General features: G+C 43.6%; 1 protein-coding gene across 6 annotated transcripts in view; it reads left to right on the forward strand.

The window, feature by feature from the left end:
• The window catches only part of znf423 (zinc finger protein 423), a 139,339-nt gene that overhangs the window by 51,068 nt on the left and 65,345 nt on the right, over positions 1-22,926 (forward strand). For 5 of the 6 annotated variants that reach the window (XM_061774903.1, XM_061774899.1, XM_061774902.1 and 2 more), the window contains 10 exons: positions 15,095-15,272; positions 16,979-17,103; positions 18,516-18,597; positions 18,704-18,779; positions 18,876-19,156; positions 19,237-19,520; positions 19,611-19,991; positions 20,538-20,719; positions 21,019-21,558; positions 21,649-21,799. In XM_061774903.1, the coding sequence (XP_061630887.1) occupies positions 15,095-15,272; positions 16,979-17,103; positions 18,516-18,597; positions 18,704-18,779; positions 18,876-19,156; positions 19,237-19,520; positions 19,611-19,991; positions 20,538-20,719; positions 21,019-21,558; positions 21,649-21,799 (2,280 nt within the window). Of the gene's footprint in view, positions 1-11,858; positions 12,061-15,094; positions 15,273-16,978; positions 17,104-18,515; positions 18,598-18,703; positions 18,780-18,875; positions 19,157-19,236; positions 19,521-19,610; positions 19,992-20,537; positions 20,720-21,018; positions 21,559-21,648; positions 21,800-22,926 lie in introns of those variants that run through there. The other variant, XM_061774904.1, reaches the window with a different exon arrangement.

Consider the following 22,926-nt stretch of genomic DNA (forward strand, 5'->3'; position numbering starts at 1 on the left):
TTCCACCCTCCTCACTTCTTTCCCTGTCCTTTGTCCCCTGAAATAGCTGTCCAGCTAACTGCCTGATTGGAATTCACTGCACTGTGGGAAGTCCGAGGGGAAGGACATTGTCAAACGTGTTATTATGCATCACATACACATACGTACAGTATATCTAGCCGTGTGTGTGTGTGCGTGTGCGTGTGCGTGTGTGTGCATGTGCGTGTGTATGTGTGTGCGTGCGTGTGTGTGTGAGTGAGGTCCATCCATCCATCCATTTTCTGAGCCGCTTCTCCTCACTAGGGTCGCGGGCGTGCTGGAGCCTATCCCAGCTATCATCGGGCAGGAGGCGGGGTACACCCTCAACTGGTTGCCAGCCAATCGCAGGGCACATACAAACAAACAACCATCCGCACTCACATTCACACCTACGGGCAATTTAGAGTTGTCAATTAACCTGCAACGCATGTTTTGGGGATGTGGGAGGAAACCGGAGTGTCCGGAGAAAACCCACGCAGGCACGGGGAGAACATGCAAACTCCACGCAGGCGGGGCCGGGTATTGAACCCCGGTCCTCAGAACTGTGAGGCACACGCTCTAACCGGCCGTCCGCCGTGTGAGTGAGGTGATCATGGTGTGCATGCATATTTTGTGTGAGTAATATATTGCCAAAATGCTCTTGATTGTGAAGGGCGTTATGCAGCATATAAATTAGGAAGTATACAACTTATTTCAAATTGTGAAACTAGTGCAGTGTCATTCCCAACAATAATTACTTTGCTATCATGCAGCCATTTTTTTTAACTACCGTAGTATATACAGTGCAACTTGTCTGTATTCATACTTTTGAAGTGAAAAGTGTGTTTTGTTGAGTTTATTGGTTGTAAAGAGAAAGAGCATGTGTTGTTATGTACTGTATGTTTCTGTTCCCATCTCCTTGAATTGGAGTTCAGGAACAAGATATTTCCTCCCTCGTATTCCCTCCTTTCCTTTCCCCCCCATGTCTTTATTCCCTCTCTCTCTCTCTCTCTCTCTCTCTCTCTCTCTCTCTCGTGCAATTGGGATGTCTTGCAATATTAACCAAACTGCTCTTCATTTTTCAAATATGATCGAAAACACACTGCTAAATAAGTCAGGAGTGGGGGCTGCTGGGGAGTGCAGTAAGTTGGGGCCTTTCCAATAACAAAACAACACAAACAAACAACACTGATGAAAGGAAAATATGGACAGGGGAAGGTGGTTAGGGTTTAAGCGAACTCCATCGATGATTGATGGTGATTGATCGATCCATGAAATCTTTGCATCAATCCAAACGTCTATCAGGAAACATTTTAAATACTGTCAGAGCCTCTGTCTTTTACTTTTGTTTTCGCTTTCCTCTGTGCTCTAGTGAGAGCTGTTCCACCGGAGAATTGCACTGCACTGCACTTTGTGTGTTTGTACATGTTTGCACCTTCTCTTCTTCACATCAGCACTTCTGCAAATGGCTGGTTAGATTTGAGCCCAATGCTCATTGTAATGGGGTGTACATAGTGGATGGCAGACTTTTGGGGGGTTTGGGTGAGAGGCTAAGTGGGTATTCCTCCCCCTTGTCAGCTGCCAAAACATGCGGTCTGCGAATAAGCAGATAAAATTGTGTGTGAATGTGAGTAAAGAACGCCTCAGTCTTGGGCACAGAGATATGCGTATGTGTTTTGTTATACATTTTGAGTAGATGTGGGTATTTATCCTGGGTGTTGGGGAGTTTGTCCTCTGAGAATACTGTTTGTGGTGAGGGCTGCAGTGACAGCTGCAAGGGGGCTGACTGCTTGCTGACTGATAAGGAAGGGGTTCGTATTAGCGACGTGAAGAGACGGTTAATAGTTTAGCTGTACATAAAACGAACACACTTGGTCTCATAGACCAGCGCCTGGTTAACAAACACTTGAGGAATGTTTGACAGGAGTGTTTCAAAATCCATTTCAAAAGTATCAGGACACAGATTTTAATCACGTTCCCCTTGAATCTTAATGTCCTCTCTCCGATCAATACATTTTGGACTTATTTGAATGATATGCGTCCAAATTTGTGGGAACAATTTGAGGAAGGCCTTTTTCCGTTCCCACTACACACAGAAAGGTCTATAAGACATTTTTTGATGGGTTTGGTGTGAAGGAACTTGGCTTCAACCCGAACAAATGCCTTTGGGATGAACTACAACAGAGGTTGTGAATTCTCATAGACACTATAATCTAGCTGCAAAGAGGGCACCAACTCAATATTTTATTTCATTTCAATTCCTGGAAGAGTAAAGGGAAGGTATCCTGATACTATCGACATAACGGTGCATGTATAGTGTGCACTTGTGACATACCTATACCAATACCAATTCAGAGGAGTCTTCCACCTGCCTTTTTGATTTGGATAGCCCGTCAGTACACTTCAGCGAACAAGGGGTTCTTAATGGCTAGGTTTGGGCATCGAGAACCGATTGGAACCGGGACTAACGTTCCGGTTTGTCCTGGAATCGTACAAATTAAAAAATTCGGTTGCCATTTTCGATGCCTCTAGTCCTCCAACCCCGAAGAAGAAAGTGGGGAAAACCAACGAAGAAGCGGCAAAAATCAACAAAGGAGAACACGCACAAAGATGTGCTTGTGCCCAATGGCTGCGGCGAACAAGTGTGTCTTAACTATGTTCAAGTAAATGACCACTGACCTCAGTGCAACCCTTGGATTAAGATTATATTGTGCAAAGGAGGCTTTCACGATGTGTAGAAGTCTGACGTACTCCCTCCCGCTCCGAGCCTCATCCACCACCGTGCGGAACTTCAGTCAAGTCAGTTGGGTGAGTGAAACAATAAAATACGTCTATGCCAACATTGAGGCAGCGAACAAGTTAATCGGTGTGTCTGCACTCTTGCACTGATGTTTTTTAGCCTTTATTTTAGTCTTTAAAGCAACGTAAGAACTGATGACAGAAAGTCAAGATAAACCTTGCGCATATAAACCTTCTGACGTAACAATGTGATATTTAACTTTGAGCTGAAACAATAATTAATGAATATTTAGTCAATTGGGTTAGTTCCACACACATTGCCTTTTAGTTCATAGGTTTAATATTGACACTGGTTATAAAGAACCCCCAGTCTGCTAAGAAAATGTATGTTCATAATTTGTACACCCTTGATTTAAACCATGCAAACTTTTTGGACCCAGCACCCTAAAAGAATTAGAATCGAGAATTGTTTGCAACCGGAATCGCTTAAATTCAAACGATGCCCAACCCTATTCATGACACAATGATATAAACTCTTTTACGGTGAAGTGTACCCACGCAGTCATGTTTTGCTAATGTCCCTTCTGCTTAATTCCTACCTCCCCAACCCACACGAAGACTAATATATCCATTGAAGTCCCATAATGCGATTGTCTTTCCTGAAATAATAATAGCCCCATTAGTAGTTAATTATTCATGTTTTAGTCATACAATCCAAGTTAACGGTTCAAACATTAGTACATAATAAAACTCCAGAGGCTATGCTTTTAATTGAATTCCACCGTCTAAATTAATTTTGGGCATGCATGTGCTTTTCGCTTGCTCCCGCACAGAGGGGAGGGGGCTGGGAAAGAGAGGAAGAGAGACAGGAGCTCACTTAGATTGGTACAGCCACAGATGATGGCTAGGAAAGGAGGTTCCTTAGGCGGTGTTCACACTTGACTGGCTTAGTTTAGTTGAAAAAAAAAAAAAAAACTTCGGTATGATTGCTCTGATAGTGCGCCACGTTTTGTCAAGTGTAAACACGATCATTTCCGAACCCTGGTACACATCAAAAAGAAGAGGTGCCGGTAGTCTGCGAGTGGTTGTACAGTTGAGTGAACGCTACATGTACCAGGACCAATATGTGAACCACGGCAAAATGTGTGATTCAGAATGCATCGGAGTACTGAACTAAAAAAAAACATTTGAAATTCCACTTGTGAAAAGAGTAAATTGAATTTAAAAACACAATGCAACTTCTTAAGCAATAACTGCCATAAATAACGAATCGTTTCAAAGCATAAAACAACCTGCAAATGCATCAGGGGAAATATGATTGATTTTGAAACTGGCATATCCAAACAAAAACAGTTTGCCCTTTCTCCTTTGCTCTGTCATTATTATAAGGCCCTTAAGCTAAACAGTATGCAAGTTAGTTTGTGAACATGCCTAAGAATCTTCCAATCCCCGATGTATGTTTTATGTCTGTGTTCGAAGCCAGTATGATGCTGTACAATAGTGTGGATCCCCCAGTCGTCTGCGTTTCTGTTGGAGCGACCAACCCGTCGGCAGTCTCCATTGATCTGCTCTGCTTGGTTGCACACCCTCTCAACTCCACTGCGCATGGGTCTCTATGCGTTCCTTCCATTGTCCCTGTTGTAAAGCCACACGCATGTGGACGAAGGCTCAGCTACCAAGCCTATTCCTCTCCAGGTCTTTTCATACTTGCATTTTCCATTTCCTAAATGTTTTAAACATTGTCTGAATGTATGGTTCTGTCAGATATATGTAAAATAAATCAAGCAATAATAAAAGCCCTGTTTCTAATGCTACTACTAGATTTAACAACGCACAAACAGGCTCTCCGACTTGCAGATATAGGTGGTAATAATGGGACCCCTGTCGTTCTTCTCCCTCTCTGCCCTGTTGACCTCTCCTTACTTTGATCTGTTTCATGTCACCAGCTTGCACACACCCAGTTACTACTGGAACACACACACACACACACACACGCATGCACACAAGTAGTAAATCCACCTTTGTTTCTGTCCATGCATCCCTCCCTGAGTGTGTCTGAGCACTGGTCTTTGTTAAAGCCAGTGTGTGGTCTTTCATTCACTCGGGGGGGGGGCTTTTTTTTTCTTCTGGACGGTTGTTTTTAAACGTCTTCGTCCCTATCGCATTGGACTTGATACTTTGGAATTATTCCCTTCCAAGCCCGCCTTGATGGCATACGTTTGCCTCTGTCTGCTAAAAAATTAACTTCTGAGTTTGTTAAAGTGACAAACGTACTGTATCAGGTTGTGTCTGATACCCATGGAACATGTGTGAGATGCTTGTGACAGATTGTGTAGGGATGTTACCAAGGCAAGGCCCTTAGTAGGTGATTCAATTTATAGACACAAGGCATTTATTACAAATCCAGGATCACTATGATTCGGGTGTTTGTGATAGTTATCAAATTATACAAATTAATGTGTTTGTCCTACTCATCACATTTATATTTATCTTTCAACCCACCCCTTTGCTTTATCTTTAGTTCTTTCATATCTTTTGGTCTTTCATTGTTACCCTTTCTTTCTGTCGTTGCTCAGCTTTCTCCTTTTAATCCCTGTGGCCGTCCGTCCTTGACCCTCTCAGCTGGTAATATCCACTCTCTTGGGGAGGCCAACGTTTTATTGCATCAGTAATTATTTCACACTATGTCCAGGTGGCTTCAAAGCAGTATAGTTACTCCTGTGTTTGGGTTATTCTGGATGCAAACATGTTATCACAGTGCAGTGTAGTGTTGGCACTGCACTTCAACATATTGAAAGGTGTGTTTATAATCTTCTGATTACCTTATTAGCGGAGGCAAAATATTAGAAAGACTGCACAGCACCCCAAACTACGACCACAGGCACTGCATTGATATGTATTAATTATATTACTATTCAAACGCTGAAAATACTTCTTTTTGCCTGTTGTGCTGGGTCAGACAGAGGGTACTGTGTACATTAGGTTGTACGTATATGTCTGTGAATGTTTATTATTTATTACTTTCTGCATATAGAGTATAAGCGCCTATCCCAGTGTGCATTCTCTCTTGCCGTCTGTGCCCCTAATCCCTGAATGTGCCACTAATGGCAGGTCCAGGTGTTCTGCTCTGTTTCCCGTCCCCCCCCCTGGGAAACTCTCTTTAGTGTGTGTGTGTGTGTGTGTGCTCGCATGTATTCCACTCATGGGGGGTTTACGAGTTGTGACTAGGGGGCTGTCCAGGATGCTATCCTCCAGAAGGGAAGGGAGGGAAGAGGAATGGCAGGCAGGCGGTACCCGCCTCCTGCAGCTTGCTTTCTGGGTTCCCCTGAGCAGAAGACCCCCCTCTGCCATGCTCTCCTGGGTCTTCAGAGCCTCATTGCCTTACGGTCTCTCATTCCCCATATTTTATATTCTCAACATTCTCTCTGGCCCTCACCATGGGAGTTTATGTTTCGGCATTGCGTCAGATTTTTGGGAGAGAAGAGCTTCAGTAAATTTCCTGTCTGGATAGATAATGTTGTGTGTTTGGTGTAATTAGGCAACCAAAATGGGTTTGTTTGTTTACCTGTGTGTAACTACGTGTTTGTGTTTTGAAATTTGAGCTCCAGCTGCCTGCATCACTTATTTATAGGTCCCACTTACACATAGGTTAATGAGGAAGGACTTGTGTGTTTGCATTTGTGTAATACGGTGGATACATTTCAATGTCAGTCGGGTCCAATTGCAGTACTGTAGATGTTGCTTGTATCACGATAAATACACTCATGGATCTATAGGATGCTCTTGCTAAATGCTAACGATCCATTATTATGCACAAGATAGCACTTCAAAAGTAACCCGGCTGGTATTATTCATCAACATGTGCATTATTACAACCACATGAGTACTTGTGTAAACATCCAAGGGCCTCCTTATGTGTGTTTTATGCATGTGTGTATATGACTCACGTAAACTCGTTTCTAGGTTAGCGAGCATTCTGTCAGCCCACCAAACCTGATTCTTATAAATTGATGATATAGCCGCTAGCAATCGTTCCACACAGGGTGACCACACACGCCAGTGTCTGTCTGTGGTGTTTATGTGTGCGTTGGCATGGAGTTGTTGTTTATCTAACACTCCGCCTGGCACCTGGTTCTCATTTCTGAGTGAACAAACAGCAGACGAGATGGACAGAAAGTGGGACAGAGGAGGGAGCGATGAGGATTTTGTGACTGAAGGAAAAGAACCACTGACACTGCTTTTCTGACCGCTGGTTATCACTTTAGACAAATGAGCCCACATCCCGATACTGAGTCAATAAGAAAGAATTTGATGACAATATGAAGAAACGTTGCACAATAGAACCGCTAATGCGCCGATATGTCTGTGGCGACGCATCCTGGTCATGGCAATCTGTAATGGTTGAATTGACATTTCACCTTTATTCGAAAGGGTTTCTTTAGTTCTAAACTTTAGGTGTGGAGTCTGTGGAGAATAGGGACACCCCCCAGGCATAAATAAGGAGACTCCACACCTAAAATGTAGAACTAAAGAAGCCTTTAGAAATAAAGCTGAAATGTCGACAACAAGTACAGTTACCTCGATTTGTTTGGCTTTTGAAACAGAACCCACATGAAAACCTTTTTTAACTGTATATGCAGGTTTTAATTGATTTTTTAACATTCTTAGAAGGGCGGCACGGTGGACGACTGGTTAGAGCGTCAGCCTCACAGTTCTGAGGACCCGGGTTCAATCCCCGGCCCCGCCTGTGTGGAGTTTGCATGTTCTCCCCGTGCCTGCGTGGGTTTTCTCCGGGCACTCCGGTTTCCTCCCACATCCCAAAAACATGCATGAATTGGAGACTCTAAATTGGCCGTAGGCATAACTGTGAGCACGAATGGTTGTTTGTTTCTATGTGCCCTGCGATTGGCTGGCAACCGGTTCAGGGTGTACCCCGCCTCCTGCCCGATGACAGCTGGGATAGGCTCCGGCACGCCGGCGACCCTAGTGAGGAGAAGCGGCTCAGAAAATGGATGGATGGATGGACATTCTTAGAAGTCATACAAGTATAAGAGTAAAGTTAACACTGTTAAAACATAAACTTTAAACATTCAATCTGAACTTTATTGACAAATCAGGTTGTAAAGTTGATGTGCGTTGCAGATGTTTTAACATTCTAAATTGGCACACAAGAAGTGAACCACCAACAATATAATTCAAATGTAAAAAAAAAAAAAAAACAATACCTTGACTTTAATGATGGGTGTTGACTTGTACAATCACAACAAACTCTGACTGATTTGAATTCACATAACTTCTAAGAGCTACAAAAGCCTAACGAGACACGCACAACTGATCTTTGTCACATTATGCTGATGGCTCGTGTGATGTCATGCATGACGCTGGTTAAGATTTCCACATTTTTTAGGACTTCAGAGAAAAATTCATGGCCTAGTTTTGGTCATACATACATTTTTCATGTTCTAGTATTTCATGGATTATTATATTAGCAAGTTGAAATGTCTATAGATACTGTTCATTATATTGGACCATACCTTTTTTTTTTCTTCACACTAATGGCTGTTTTTTAATTTTTTTTATTGTGACGTGTATTGTCAATTTGTCACGTGTTCTGTTTGACGTTTATACAGTACATACAACATTAAGCAGCATTGCACAAAGTACACTGTCAGCCCACCCCATCTTTAGCCCCCTGCTCGTAACATTCTGCCCTCAAACACACTGGCACAAACACACAAACAGACACACAATGCCCATATGGAGCAGCTGGCGCCCAAAAGTGTCCAAAGCAGCCGGACCCTTTCCCAGGGCAGAAGGTGAGAGTCCCCACTGCCTGCGTACTGTGTGTCTGTGTGTGTGTGTGTGTGTCTTTATCCATCCGTTAGTATCGTCAAGGGCGCAAGATCCGGACAGACTGCTTTATCGTCCTTTTGGTCTGTCCTCTTTACAGTATGTAGTGTATGTGCATGTCCCAACAGACTTGGTCCCACGTGAACTGCAAGGACGGCAGCAGAGGTCTGTGCCCCCCACAAGCACAAACCAGGGTTGCATGTCGGCATATGTGATGGACCGATACATCCATTTAATATACAACTGTGCTGTAGACACACTTCTAGCCAGAAAACCCTAATGTCTCAGGGAAAAAGGTTTTAGAAAGCGGCGTAGGGAAAATAATCAGTGTCTCCATATCGTGTTCAGGGGAAAGTGGCTGCTCCCACTTTTTTTTTCTTTTTTTTTTTTTTTTTTTTTTTTAACAGCTCCATCAGACTCTACGCAACAGTTAGTTTCAACGAAACAATCTGACTGGTCAAATACACCTTCCCGCTGTGCATTTCTTATGATGCATAGCAACCAAAAAACTGTGCTTGGCTTATCAGTTGCCATGCCAACTCACAGGATAATCACAGAAACAGGTAGGGCTCTCTCTTCTTTTTTTACTACTTTAAACCCAATCATTTCCTGTATTTTGACCCCCTCCCTGGTAGCCGGTATGCTGCAAATATCAAATGATTTTTTTTTTTTTTGTAGGCACTCATGAGTGTGTTCAGGGCTACCCAGAGTGCAAAGTTGTTTTTCTGCTCCCTGTGGAGAGTCTGGGGCTGTGTGCACTCGTGCTAGAACAGCCTGGGGCCATCCCAGGGGGGCCGGGGAGCAGTGGAAGCTAGAGGGTGAAGGGTGAAAAGGGTGGAGGGATTGGAGGGCAGCAATGTTCCCGCGAGTAAAGGCGGTATTCTGTCCAATGGCCAAATAGAAAGATGGAAGTGGCAAGTTAGGAGGAAGAGAGAGAGAGAGGCAGGGACTGATATAAAAAGTAAAACTGTGTTGAGTAAAGTGAGGTGACCCTAAATACGGTCGAGATCATCATTTGCTTTTGTACACGAAACAATTCCATGCCCTGTGTGACGTTTGCATGTGTTTTATTCTTTTACCGCCAACACAAATGGTCCATTTAGGCATTTATGGGACAACAACAGAGTTAAAACATGGTTGTCTTTTCTCATGTACATCCACCCATCCATTCATCCATTTTCTGAGCCGCTTCTCCTCACTAGGGTCGCGGGCGTGCCGGAGCCTGTCCCAGCTATCATCGGGCAGGAGGCGGGGTACACCCTCAACTGGTTGCCAGCCAATCGCAGGGCACACACAAACAAACAACCATTCGTACTCACATTCACAACTACGGGCAATTGAGAGTTGTCAATCAACCTAGCACGCATGTTTTTGGGATGTGGGAGGAAACTGGAGTGCCCGGGGAAAACCCACGCAAACACGGGGAGAACATGCAAACTCCACACGGGCGGGGCCGGGGATTGAACCCCGGTCCTCAGAACTTTGAGGCAGACGCTCTAACCAGTTGGTCACCGTGCCGCCTTCTCATGTACAGACAACATAATTATTAAAACAATCTCCATAACACGTAAAATGCATGCCAGGCCATTTGTGCCTGTCATCCCGGGTAACATGGGCTGTCATACTATTTACAATGAAATGGTAATGCTCTCTTTTTCAATAACTTGAGACCAGATTTCAAATATTTGCATTTTCAGGCTCCCAGAAGCATCACTTAGTTTTTGATGATCAAAATGACTGAAGGACTTTTTATCCATTTTTAGTTAAAAAAAAAATAAATAAAAAATCAGCTGGGATGGACTCCAGGGGCCTCATGTACAAACGCTGCGTACGCACAAAAACGTGGCGTACGTTCTTTTTCACGGCAAAGGTCAGATGCATCAAGAATGAAATGAGCGTGGAAACGTGCGGTGCCTCACGCCAACTGCATGGCCGGCGTACGCACGTTTCTGCAGCTTTTGGTGCTTTGGCGACACTTAGAGGTGATGATGGGAAACTGTTCTCATAAATCTGCACATCAGAGACACATGAATAATTAGCACTGATGAACAATCCATGCCCGGCAAAAATTGATTTCAACAATGTAATTGAGGCAAGGACTCAGAATCCATTTGTTAACCAGTGTTTTTAATGAATCACTGATATTTGCGAGGACACCTATTAATCGATCAAGGCGATCATTTATGCCGCCTATTGCCCTCACAATCGCTTCTTGTGACTCCCGCGCATGCACTGAAAAAAAGAGTCCTTTCAATGTACTTAATTTGAACATGGACATCCGTTGCACATGATTAAAATGACATAATTTACCCCTCTTCTCCTAAAAACATGTTTAAAAAAATTTCAGTGTTCAGTGCGTGTCCTCTCCTGTGTATTAAAATAATAAAAAGGAGTCAAAGTTTTTGATATCCTCTTTGATATGCTGATGTGCTTCCATTTGAATTCAAAAGATTTATTACAAATACCACACATACAACATTTACGCATGAACCTTTATCTCACAGGGCTGAGTGTAGGTTACTGTATGAACACATTTGTTATGAGTCATAAAGATGCATGATATTAACCTTGTGGGGTGAACAGAGTCAGTCACATGTCCTCCCATCACCCCTGAGAGAGCAGCGTCACCCACGATCGCAGCGATTCTCTCCTCGAACGGGGTGAGGCCCTCCGCGCCGGTTCTTCCGCCTGTTTTGGCCACACTTTGGCGGTGGGCAGCCGTCCTCCGCTTCACATCCACCTTAATGTCTGACCACTTCTTTTTTCGTTCAGCGTGTGCGCGCTATTCCGTCTCCACAGCATTTTCCTTTTTTTTCTGCTCACGTAGAGATCGGGATCTCGAGTGCAGGGTTCATTTACATATGATTTGCATATTTAAATGTGGGCGTGGACAGGGAGGGGTCAGCTACTCCAGCATGTGCGCTCATTTCCACGCTGATTGGAATGTACGAAGGAAATGTGCTTGGATTCATGCGTACGCACAGATGCATACATCTGGATATTTTTGTGCGTACGACGTTTTCTGGATTTGAGCGTACGTCATGTTGCAGGAGGAAATCCACGCAAGTCTTTGTACATGAGGCCCCTGGTCACCTGTGGCCATAATGGGGACTAGAGCTATAGAACATTGATGGCTAGTTAAAAAATGTAGTGACATTGGTTCTCTCTTTATCTTCTATCTTTTGCCATGCACGTATTTCTTCCCTCTCTTATGGAGTTCAGTCTTTCTATATGAAACGTGTTGCTGCGTCCCTCTATCTCCCTCCCTCAGTCCTGTCCAGGATGAGGCACAGGGGTGAAGGCCAACATCAGTAGGGGAGAATGTTGCAGGAATGGAGGGCTAGATGGAGTGCTATAATGAGTAACAACATGAAAGCTGACAGAGGGATGGAGGCAGAGGAAGAGGGATGAAGACAGAAGAGTGGAGGGACTGCTGCGGACAGAGGGAGGGATGACATGCGAGGAGACTGCAGAGTGAGTGATAAAGCGGGAACACAACACTTGGGGACCGGCGGTCCTGCACTTTGCCTCTCTTGTTGGTTTTCCTTAACAAGACGAAAAGAGAAAAAGTGGGGCGGGGTGAGCGTATTAGCAGTAGATGTCAACCCACCCCTGCTTCTTTCACCCTTTTTTAAACTACATGTTCTACTTTTCCTCCCAAAGCTCCCCCCCCCCCCCCCCCCCCCCCTCCCTTCATCCCCTTTAATGTCTCTCCTCCTGAGTTTTTAAATATAATTTAACATTACACTGAAAATTTCTGGCTCCCCACTACACTCCCCATCTCCCAATTCCTCCCAGTTTGCCATTCGGCCTTGTCTTGCCAGGTCCCCTCGTGGCCGACTGACAAAGACGCCGTTAAAAAGCCGTGTGATCCTCCATTTTAGCGCCAGACACGCTAGTCAGAGGATTAGGGCTCTTTAATGACGCTAATCTCCCCTCCCATTCTTTCCCGACACCCCTCCACCCCACCCTTCAAAAAGTGATTTCTCCCTCTTGCACTGACCGAACCCGTGTCTCTGCTCAGTCGCTCTCGTTCTTCTCGTCTTTCTTCTTCCGACTCTCCAATCTCACAAACATTCCATCTTAACCGACTCACACTTTGAACTGCCTTAAAAAGAGTTGAGTTGCTCCATCTGCTGTGCGTTTTCTCCATGACGTTAGATTCCAACACGCAAATCAGAATCAGAATCAGAATCAGAATCATCTTTATTTGCCAAGTATGTCCAAAACACACAAGGAATTTGTCTCCGGTAGTTGGAGCCGCTCTAGTACAACAGACAGTCAATTTACAGAACACTTTGGAGACATAAAGACATTGACAAAAAACAACAACAAACAACAATTGTGCAAAAAGATGCAGAGTCCTCAGTTCGAATGGCTAATATCGCAATAGTCCGGTGCAATGACCATTGTGCAAAGGGGCGCTGAGACTTCAAGGAGTGTATGCGGTTTAAAGTGACGAGTTACTGCGATGATCTGGGACAATGGTTGTGCAAATGTTACAGATACTCCTCAATCAGTGTGCAAATGGAGCAGATACTACTCTGGCATGAGTGGCCACTATATGCAAATAGTGCAGCACGGCGAGACAACTACAGTGAGTGCACGAGTAATACATAATTGGCCCCACAGAAATGTGACAACGAACTCAAGTCAAAAAATTGCCAGCTTGTTGTAATGGAATTGTAAGTTAGCTGTTCAAGAAGTTGATTGCAAGAGGGAAGAAGCTGTTGGAATGTCTACTAGTTCTAGTTTGCATTGAGGGACATGGCCAGTAAAGTGTGAGGATCCAACGTTCTGTGACTCCCTTTCCAATTTCATTTCACCAAGTTGCACGAAGCATAAACCGAAGCAGAAAAAAACTCTTTAGTAGGGGAAAAAACGAATTTGTTATTTTCCTTTATTGCACATTTGAAGGTACACATCCAAATCACGAAAATGTTTGTATTTCTGATTGGACAGATTCATAAACAGATTTAAGGATACAAATCATAACCACTGCATCTGATTTTATGGCAAGGTTTTAGTTTATTTTTTTCAATATAACTAGAAGGAGATCATCATCATCATCGGATAAAAGTAATACACTTGATTGTGTCCAGTCACAGTCATTTTTTATTTGATCTGGATTTGACGGTTTACCAAGTCATTCACTCACTCGTATCTCTATATCATCTCGATATTAAAGTATTTTCTTTCTTCTCCAGCCTTTTTGTCGAGCTAAATTCATAATCCATGCTTCCAGTTTTTTTTTTTTAAACATGCACCCCTTGCAGAGTTCTATTTGCTTGTCGCTGTGCCTACATTTTCCCGACAATCGATTCATCACAAGAATCTGTTTCCAGGCGCTCTCTGTAATACTGTAATACACAGTAGACTACACACACATGCATGTACGCACGCACACACACATGCACACACTCACACACAAGCAAGATTGTAGCTGGTTGAGGTGAAACGGTGTGTGCGTTAGTACAATTAGCAAAACTGGAGAAACTACATATGTCGCTGCCAATGTGGACTCGTGTTTGGATTGCTGTAATATCGCTGTGACTTTTCTCTGTCACCTCTCATTCCCTTATTTTCCCAACTTTGCTTTGGTGCTGCTCTGCAGTTGATATAGCAATCAGATAAAAGAAAAGAAAATGTCTGCTCTATTCTTTTTGCAAATACGATATAGCCCCACTGTGCTGCTTCGCACAGCACGCCAAGGCGCACAGAACAATGGCGAGAATTATTCAGCTACCTTTTTGTCGTGTCAAACCATTTTCTGAAGTGTCTATGAAAGAAGCTGTGGACTTGCTGTTGCCCCTGCGCCAGACTGCACAGGATCTAGCCTCTCGCATAGTCAAGGGAGAGAAGAAAAAAGAGCAATGCTGGCATGTATAACAGATATAGGGAGTGAGAGTAAAGCAGTCTTTCTCAGCCCTGCATATCTCCTAATCACTATTCAGACGTTTCAATCTGCCAAGGCCCTAATGAAAATATGATGAGGCGGATCTCTGGTCCTCAGGGATGAATGAAGGGCTGGGAGGGGAGGGATGGAATGAGGGATGGCTGCAGAGGGAGGATGAAGGGAGAGAAAATACACTCTGTCCTTATTTCTGGGCCCCGCCGGGGATACATAGTTCTTGGAGCCTTCTATTTAGATGTTGCTGCTGCTGGAGTATGTGTCTTTCTTCCGTTTCTTTCTCTTTATCTCTGCCACCCTCATTTGCCTTCTGTGTTTGCATGCGTGTGTGTAACCAGGATAAATGTGTTTATTCTTTGTTGTTTATAGCCTCTCTCTCTCATTTGAGAACTCCCACAGGCTGCCTCTTGCCTTCCAAGAAAGATGTAACTTCTTCTTAATCATTCTAATGCTCCCTGTTTTACCCCTTCTCTCTGTCTGTGCTCTAATTGTAATTTTGGGGGGAAATCCTGCGGCTATGTACTTTTTCCTATTTCGCTGCTCATCAATCTGAAGTATTTTAAAACAACAACACAATCTCCCTCCTTTTTCCACCAGACGGAGATGACGACCCAGCCGGGCTGTCCTGGGTGCCTTCCTCGCCCTCCAGCAAAGATGTGGCATCGCCGTCGCAGATGCCCGATGCCTGTTGTGACCTCGGCATGGCCACTGGCGGCGAGGAGGAAGGGGGTGCGGGTCTGCCATACCCGTGTCAGTTCTGCGACAAGTCCTTCAGGTATCGAACTTGACACATGTGACTCCCCACTGACACAGTCAAATAAACAATATTCGACCGAATAACAGAAATTGCATGGATAAACTTACAGGTACATTTCAATACAGTTGAATATGGTAGAAAAGTCACATTTGTTTTCTCAGTACTCATCATTACATAGATTCATTAAACACCTAATTTCTCTCTCTCTCTGTAGAGATGGCAAATTTGGTTTCACTTTTTGAATTAGACTAAATTAAATCATTTAATGACTGATGGATGAATGAATTTAATGAATTCATCTTTTGACACTATTCTAATTTATTGAGATCTACCTGTATATTATAAACTACAGAGACAGATATCGTAGTCTACTAGAGACTTTCTTTTGAAGACATTTTATAAAGTATTTCCAAAAGACTGCTGTAATAATTTAATTGAATAATTCAACATGAGATGTCTCTTTAAACTAAATGAATATGTGTCACTCATGTATAGGTAGCAGAACTGGAGGGTTTAAAATTATATCCGGGAGTTGCAATATAAGGTAGCTCCACAACATAACCTTTGAGCTAAATGATTTGAAATGAATGCTATTTATTTTTCATGCTCACACCATATGTTGTACACTCAATAAATTAGGATATTGTTGATAACACTTTGTTTTAGTAGTTCAATTCAAAAAGTTAAACTCACATTATTTAGCTTTAGAAATATTTCATGATACGTTTTTTGTAATGTTGATTTAAAAACACAAACCTCTCAAGAAATGACAATTGGACATAAGCGACAATCAAATAGATTTTTAATACAGAAATTAGGTAGGAGTTGGTCTTTTTAATGAATTTTTCTAACATGAGTTTCACTTTTTGAGATGAACTTCAGAAATGGCATTGTAATTTGTTGTGACGCTCCTATAACTACTTGTTGACCTTTAAGCTACAATTTGATTTGAGTAATACTGATAACCACCAAAACAAAACAATAAACCCCTTGGCGCACCCCACATGTACAGGAAGTCCTCGATTTACGAACGAGTTCCGTTCCTACGCTGGCGACGTGACACGAATTTCCGCGTAAGTCGGATTTCACCGTTAAAGTCGAAATACTTCTGTTACGGGTATTGTCCCACGTGATTGTGACAGCAAGCTCAGTGCGTGTGGGCGTGTGCGTCGATGTGTGAGTGAGACGGGACCGCGAAGGAGGAAGGAGTGCGCGACGGTGCGAGTGTGTACAGTGGCAAGTGTAGTGACGGCGATCGGGGAAGAGTAGCGATTAGCGGAGGACCCGTTGACGTTGAGATGTGCAGAGGAACTAATAAAGCCATTAAAGCAGCAAATCGGCGCTTCGTGCCTTTATTGTTGCCGCCACCCAGCTCAGCTGTGCAACGAGAGAAGGGAGTTAAACCCTGCGTCTCCCGACCACGGTCAGGTGACCGGAGCAGGAAAAGGTTAGTATAAAGAAACTCAAATACATTAAAATAAACAAATAAGATGCTGTACTTACCATTACTGCTGAGAGTGTGAAAAAAGGAGGGCGAAAAAGGCAAAAACACAGACAAGCACTATGCACTAGCTAAGCAGAAACACTATGGTGCTGGGACAAAATGGCGGACGAGGCACGGGCGTCGTAAAGTCGAAACGTCGTAGGTCGAGCGCGTCGTAACTCGAGGACTTCCTGTACAGTACTTGAATTTCCATCTCCGGTTCTTCCATTCTCATCCACAGCCGGTTGAGCTACCTGAAGCGCCACGAGCAGATCCACAGTGACAAGCTGCCTTTCAAGTGCACCTTTTGCAGCCGTCTCTTTAAACACAAGAGGAGCAGAGACCGCCATGTCAAACTTCACACAGGTAGACACAGAAATCACATCATGTTTGTTATACTTTGCTAAAGAGACAAAGTATTTATTCATTTATTTTATTATTATAATTTTGGTTGTGATCCCACTAATGGAAGTGATCATCAATTTTTTAAGCACATTATGGAAATGTGGAAACATAAGACATTGATTTGAATCATACAAAATAATATGTTAAATTGACAAAATTTCACATTCAATTTAGCGTGGTTAGCACATCTTGGTTCCTCTGTGACGCTTGCATGTTCTCCCTATCTGTGCATGGGTTTTCGCCGAGTACTCTGGCTTCCTTCTACATTCCAAAAAACATGCACGTAAGGCCTAGATCAGGCTTCAGGATTTTAGCCCCGATATTGGCCTGATTAGCTATCGCAGCCGATTTCCTAGATCGGGCCCGACATATTTTTTTGGGAACGACAAAATTTCTTTTAGTGTGACATAATCCACGACCAACAATTTGGCCCTACGCTAGCCCTATGACGCCAAAATGAAAAGTCTAGCATGCTTGATTTTTTTGGGATATCTTCCCTGTAGTATGAGATATCAACGACAACTCTCCGACAGCGCACCTTGACGTCGACCAATAGGATTGCGTATTGTGACCGGCGCACCGCCTCCCGTGCTTGCTGTTGTCAACATTTATTCACGCCCAGAAACCAATGTTTACCGGCGCTTTACAGCATGATTCGACAGAACGCCGGCATGTTTACGTACAACTGTTAGTGCTAGCACTAGCTTGCGACGCTACATAACGTTTTGTTGCCTGTTTGTGAACCGCATTGTATTAAAAGTACATGAAGATACCTCAAGCAATCCTTGATGGAACGTCCTCTCCCAAGCACCAGTGATGAAAACCACACGTTTTTCCTCATTTAGTTCTTCCCCCCCCCCCCCCCCCCCCCTTGTTGTCGTCGCCATGATAACGAGTGTATCCGGTCACATTTTCTGGTTCCGCCTCTCCAACAGTGTTTGATTTGACAAGATAAAGCCCGGTGATTGTAAAAGACGGGATGCGGTGGTATTGGAATACATGTCGTCTAGTGTTGCCACTGTCTGCCCGAGATATGGCAAGATTTTATGCCAGTAGTCTGACGTAGGGCCATTGTGAAATACCAAATTTGTCTTGTCGTCTGATCCAGGCACTAATTGTCCTCAGGTGCAAATGTGAGTGTGAATGGTTATTGGTCTAGACAGTATGTGCCCTGCGATTGGCTTGTGATATGTTAAGGGTGTACCCCACCTCGCCACCGCTTGCCAAAGATCAGCTGGGATAGGCTCCAGCTCACCCGCGACCCTATTGAAAATAAGTGGGAAAGAAATTGGTTTCAAATTAGTTCTTCGTTTATTTATTTTTTTAGACTAAAGTGTTCTTTTTATCCCCTCTCAATCTGTCAACTGATACAGGAGATAAGAAGTATGGTTGCCAAGAGTGTGAAGCTGCATTTTCCCGCTCTGACCATCTAAAGATCCATCTCAAGACACATAGGTAAACATCTCTCATATATTAGGCATTTGAGATATATATATATATATATATATATATACACCTGATCAAAAGCACCTGAGTCTAATTTGTGAATCCACACGTGTAGCTCAAGTAAACCATTTAAGTGCAGCGTGTGCAAACGAGGCTTCTCCTCCACTTCATCATTGCAGAGCCACATGCAGGTATACAACACTGTCTTGTTATATGAAAAACCATATTTGAAGTAGCGTTTTTTTTTTTTTTTTAAAAGACCTTTACATGCTTTACTCCTATTGCAGGCGCACCGCAAGAACAGAGAGCACCTTGCGCTGAGGAGCGAGAAGGACGGAGGCAAAAAGGGAGCTGGTGGAGAGGTTGACCTGGAGCAGGACCTGTACATGTGTGATTACTGCGAGGAGACGTTCAGCCAAACTGACGAGCTAGAGAAACACGTCCTGACCAGGCACCCCCAGCTGTCCGACCGAGCCGACTTGCAATGCATCCACTGTCCTGAGATCTTCCTCGACGAGGCCTCGCTCCTCACTCATATTGACACGCAGCACGCCAACCGCAAACACAAGTACAAGACAGCCTTGCTTTCCGCTGTCTTCATTTAGGAAGCAGTACAAAGCATGCTAATGTCTGCTTTTTTTTCTGCAGATGTCCTGTTTGTTTAGAACAATTCCCCTCTGTTGAGGATGTCTACTGCCACCTCGACAGCCACCGCCAGCCTGACTCTTCCAATCACAGTGCTGCCAGCCCTGACCCTGCGCTGGGGAGCATTGCATCAATGAGTTCCGCTACTCCAGACTCCAGTGCCAGCCTGGAGCGAGGATCCACCCCTGACTCGACCCTGAAGCCCAGCCATGGCAGTGAACGTGGCCGCAGAAGAGGCAACGACAGTGGGGAAGAGATAGGGATCAGCTTAGTGCATCCAGGTGGAGGTATGTTTTGAGCAGCTGTGTCTGATGTTGCGTTTACATGATCCCGTCGATATACTGTTATATTTCTATATTAACTGTCCACCTCCCTAGGTGGAGGAGGAAACTGGACTAAAGTGACATACTCTTGCCCTTACTGTTCGAAGAGAGACTTCAATAGCCTAGCAGTGTTAGAGATCCATTTAAAAACCATCCATGCTGACAAGCCACAGCAGAGCCATACGTGTCAGCTGTGCCTGGACACACTGCCAACGCTCTACAATCTCAATGAACATGTGCGTAAAGCTCACCGTTCCGGTGGAGGAACCGCAAGCCCGGCATCAGCAGCCTTTCCCCTTCTGCAGTTCACCAATGTGACAGCCTTCCATTGTAACTACTGCCCTGACATGTTTGGAGACATTAACTCTTTGCAAGAACACATTAGAGTGTCTCACTGTCTTCCTGGTGGGATTATGGCAGGATCCACCACATTAGGTAAGAAAAACACAATCATTAAGATGGGATGGGCATATTAATAGATCAACTGATCGTTAACAATTGATGGTTCACTAAACTCGCCTTGACTCAATTGAGGCAAACTGGAGTGCACAACTTAGCTGCAGAGGCAACAACCATTTTTTTGAAAATTACAAACTATTTGACAGACATTCAGCCCACAACAGCAGTCGAGAGAAGAACAGCATGACATCTGCTATGGCTTTTCAGTGCAGCACTGGAATAAAAAAAAAAAAAAAGAAGCTTATGACATTGAGAGAAATAAAAAAAAATTTCAATAAATTGTTTGTTCATTTTCCCAATTGTCATTCAAGGAACTTTCACCAAATGCCCACCAAGAAATCAGTGTTCCAGTTGTAAATCTACTAACGTATAGTCTATAGGACTCCAATGGGATACATGGAAGATTTTTTACTTTATTTTTTTATGATACTTCATTGTAACTGTTAGAATCAGAATGCTCTTTGTTGGCCAAGTATGTTCAAACGCACACCGTAACAGTAGCGTTGTGCTGCCTTGCCCTAGAGGGGAACCATGCCTTCTTCTGCAACCAGTGCTCCATGGGATTCCTGACGGAGTCTTCGTTGACTGAACACATTCAACAGACTCACTGCACCTCGGCTCTGGGGGGCGGGGCAGCCTCTGGGGGAGGAGTGGCCAAACTAGAGTCTCCCGTGCTACAGCCCGCCTCCCAATCATTCATGGAGGTAAATAAATGGAAAAAGATACAAAATCTTACAATTTTTTTATATATTTTTTTTGTATGAGCAGTTCATGTGAGTTTAGTGCACCTTCTCTTCCTCTGTTTAGCAATGAGATGCTTTCTCATTAGGCTGCCAAATACACTCCAACTGATCAGTTTATCATCTACTTAATTTCCCTTGTGGGAGTCATAAAGTATATCTTCTAGAAAGATATACTGTATATATGTGAGCTTGCAATATTTACTGAAACAATTTATGCTTTTGCTCTCTAAAGACATTAAAAGGTTATTTTCCTCGCATAGGTTTACTCCTGCCCGTATTGCACCAATTCTCCAATCTTTGGGTCACTCCTCAAGCTCACCAAGCACATAAAGGAGAACCACAAGAACATTCCATTGGCTAACAACAAGAGACAGGCAAAGGTGGCTGACCTAAGCCCCACCTCCTCTGATGTGGAGATCTCCTCCCCGAAACGCCACAGACTGGCAGGGGACTCCACGCCTTCCATAGGGAGCAACGGGGACTACCCATGCAACCAGTGTGATATGCGATTTGCCAGCTTTGAGGGCTTCCAGGCCCACCTGAAGTCACATTTGGAGATGCTACTGAGGCGCCAGTCCTGCCCCCAGTGTAACAAAGAGGACTTTGAGTCCCAGGAGGCATTGCTGCAGCACCTCACTGTGCACTACATGACCACTTTGACTCAGTACATGTGTGAGAGCTGTGACAAGCAATTCTCCTCTGTGGATGACCTGCAGAAGCACCTGCTGGACATGCACACGTTTGTGCTGTACCACTGTACACTCTGCCAGGAGGTCTTTGACTCCAAGGTCTCAATACAGGTGAAGGACCAACAGTATATGTTCATTTTCATAAAATTTAACGTGTCTGAATAAGTAAATGTGTAGGGAATTTGATTTTTTGCTATTCAGGTTCATCTAGCAGTGAAGCACAGCAATGAAAAGAAGCTGTTTCGCTGCACAGCCTGCGCCTGGGACTTCAGGAAGGAGACAGAACTTCAGATCCACGTTAAACATAACCACGTGGGCCAGAGGTCAGGCCTCCCTGGAGGGCTTGGAGCAGGTACACCTGCCAGTATACAATTAGAGCGGATTACTGGGGTGATTCCACAAACACACTGTAAAATGGGGTCTATTGACTGAATAAGCTGCACCCATAAAAAAATAAAATCAAATAAAAAAAAATCCACAGCTTTTTCATTAAGCCTCTTCTAAAAATAGAACGCTGGACACTTCCATGTTAGCAAGCAATAGACCCATCTCAAAACTCCCTTTCATAGCCAAGATTGTTGAGAAAGTTATTTTTGATCAACTCAACAATTTCTTGAACTCAAATTGACTTTTTGACAAATTTCAATCAGGTTTTCCGAACTCATCACAGTACAGAATCTGCTTTTATCAAAGTGCTAAATGGTATAAGGTTAAATACTGCCTCGGGAAAGGTGTCAATTCTGGTGTTGTTGGATCTCCGTGCGGCTTTTGTTACAGCAGATCATAATATACTGCTGAACAGGTTGGACACGTGTGTAGGACTAAATGGAACAGTCCTTAAATGGTTCAGGTCCTACCTGGAGGAAAGGACTTATTTTGTAACCATTGGAAGTGTTCAATCTCATTGAATGGCAGTGACCTATGGGGTCCCTCAAGGGTCTGTTGTTGGACCCCTCCTGTTCAGCCTGTGTATGCTACCCTTGGGTCAAATTCTTCAGAACTTTAATTTTGACTATCATAGCTATGCAGATGACACACAGTTATATCTAGCAGTGTCTCCAGATGACTACAGTTCAATTGTGGTGCTGTGTCACTGTCTAAAAGAGATAAATAACTGGATGAGCCAAAATTTTCTTCTATTAAACCACAACAAAACTGAGATAATTGTTTTTGACAAGAAAGAAAAGAGGATTGCTGTTAGTAAATATCTGGAGTCACTCTCTTTAAAAAAACAAAGACCAAGTCCGAAACCTTGGTGTACTGATAGATTCCGACCTGACTTTCAATAGTCATATCAAATCAATTACTAAAACAGAGGCATTTTGTCATGTTTTTGTTATTATGTGGGTGTGCGCTTGAGCAGAGCAGATCAGAATGCTTCAATGTTTGCAGATTTGTTTTGAAAACGTATATGGTTAACACTTCTAGAAAGCTCATCAGAAATGTATGAACAGTAAACACGATTTTGGGGAGTTAAAG

This window comes from Phyllopteryx taeniolatus, chromosome 5 (assembly GCF_024500385.1).
Source record: "Phyllopteryx taeniolatus isolate TA_2022b chromosome 5, UOR_Ptae_1.2, whole genome shotgun sequence".
In the NCBI taxonomy this organism is placed as follows: domain Eukaryota; kingdom Metazoa; phylum Chordata; class Actinopteri; order Syngnathiformes; family Syngnathidae; genus Phyllopteryx; species Phyllopteryx taeniolatus.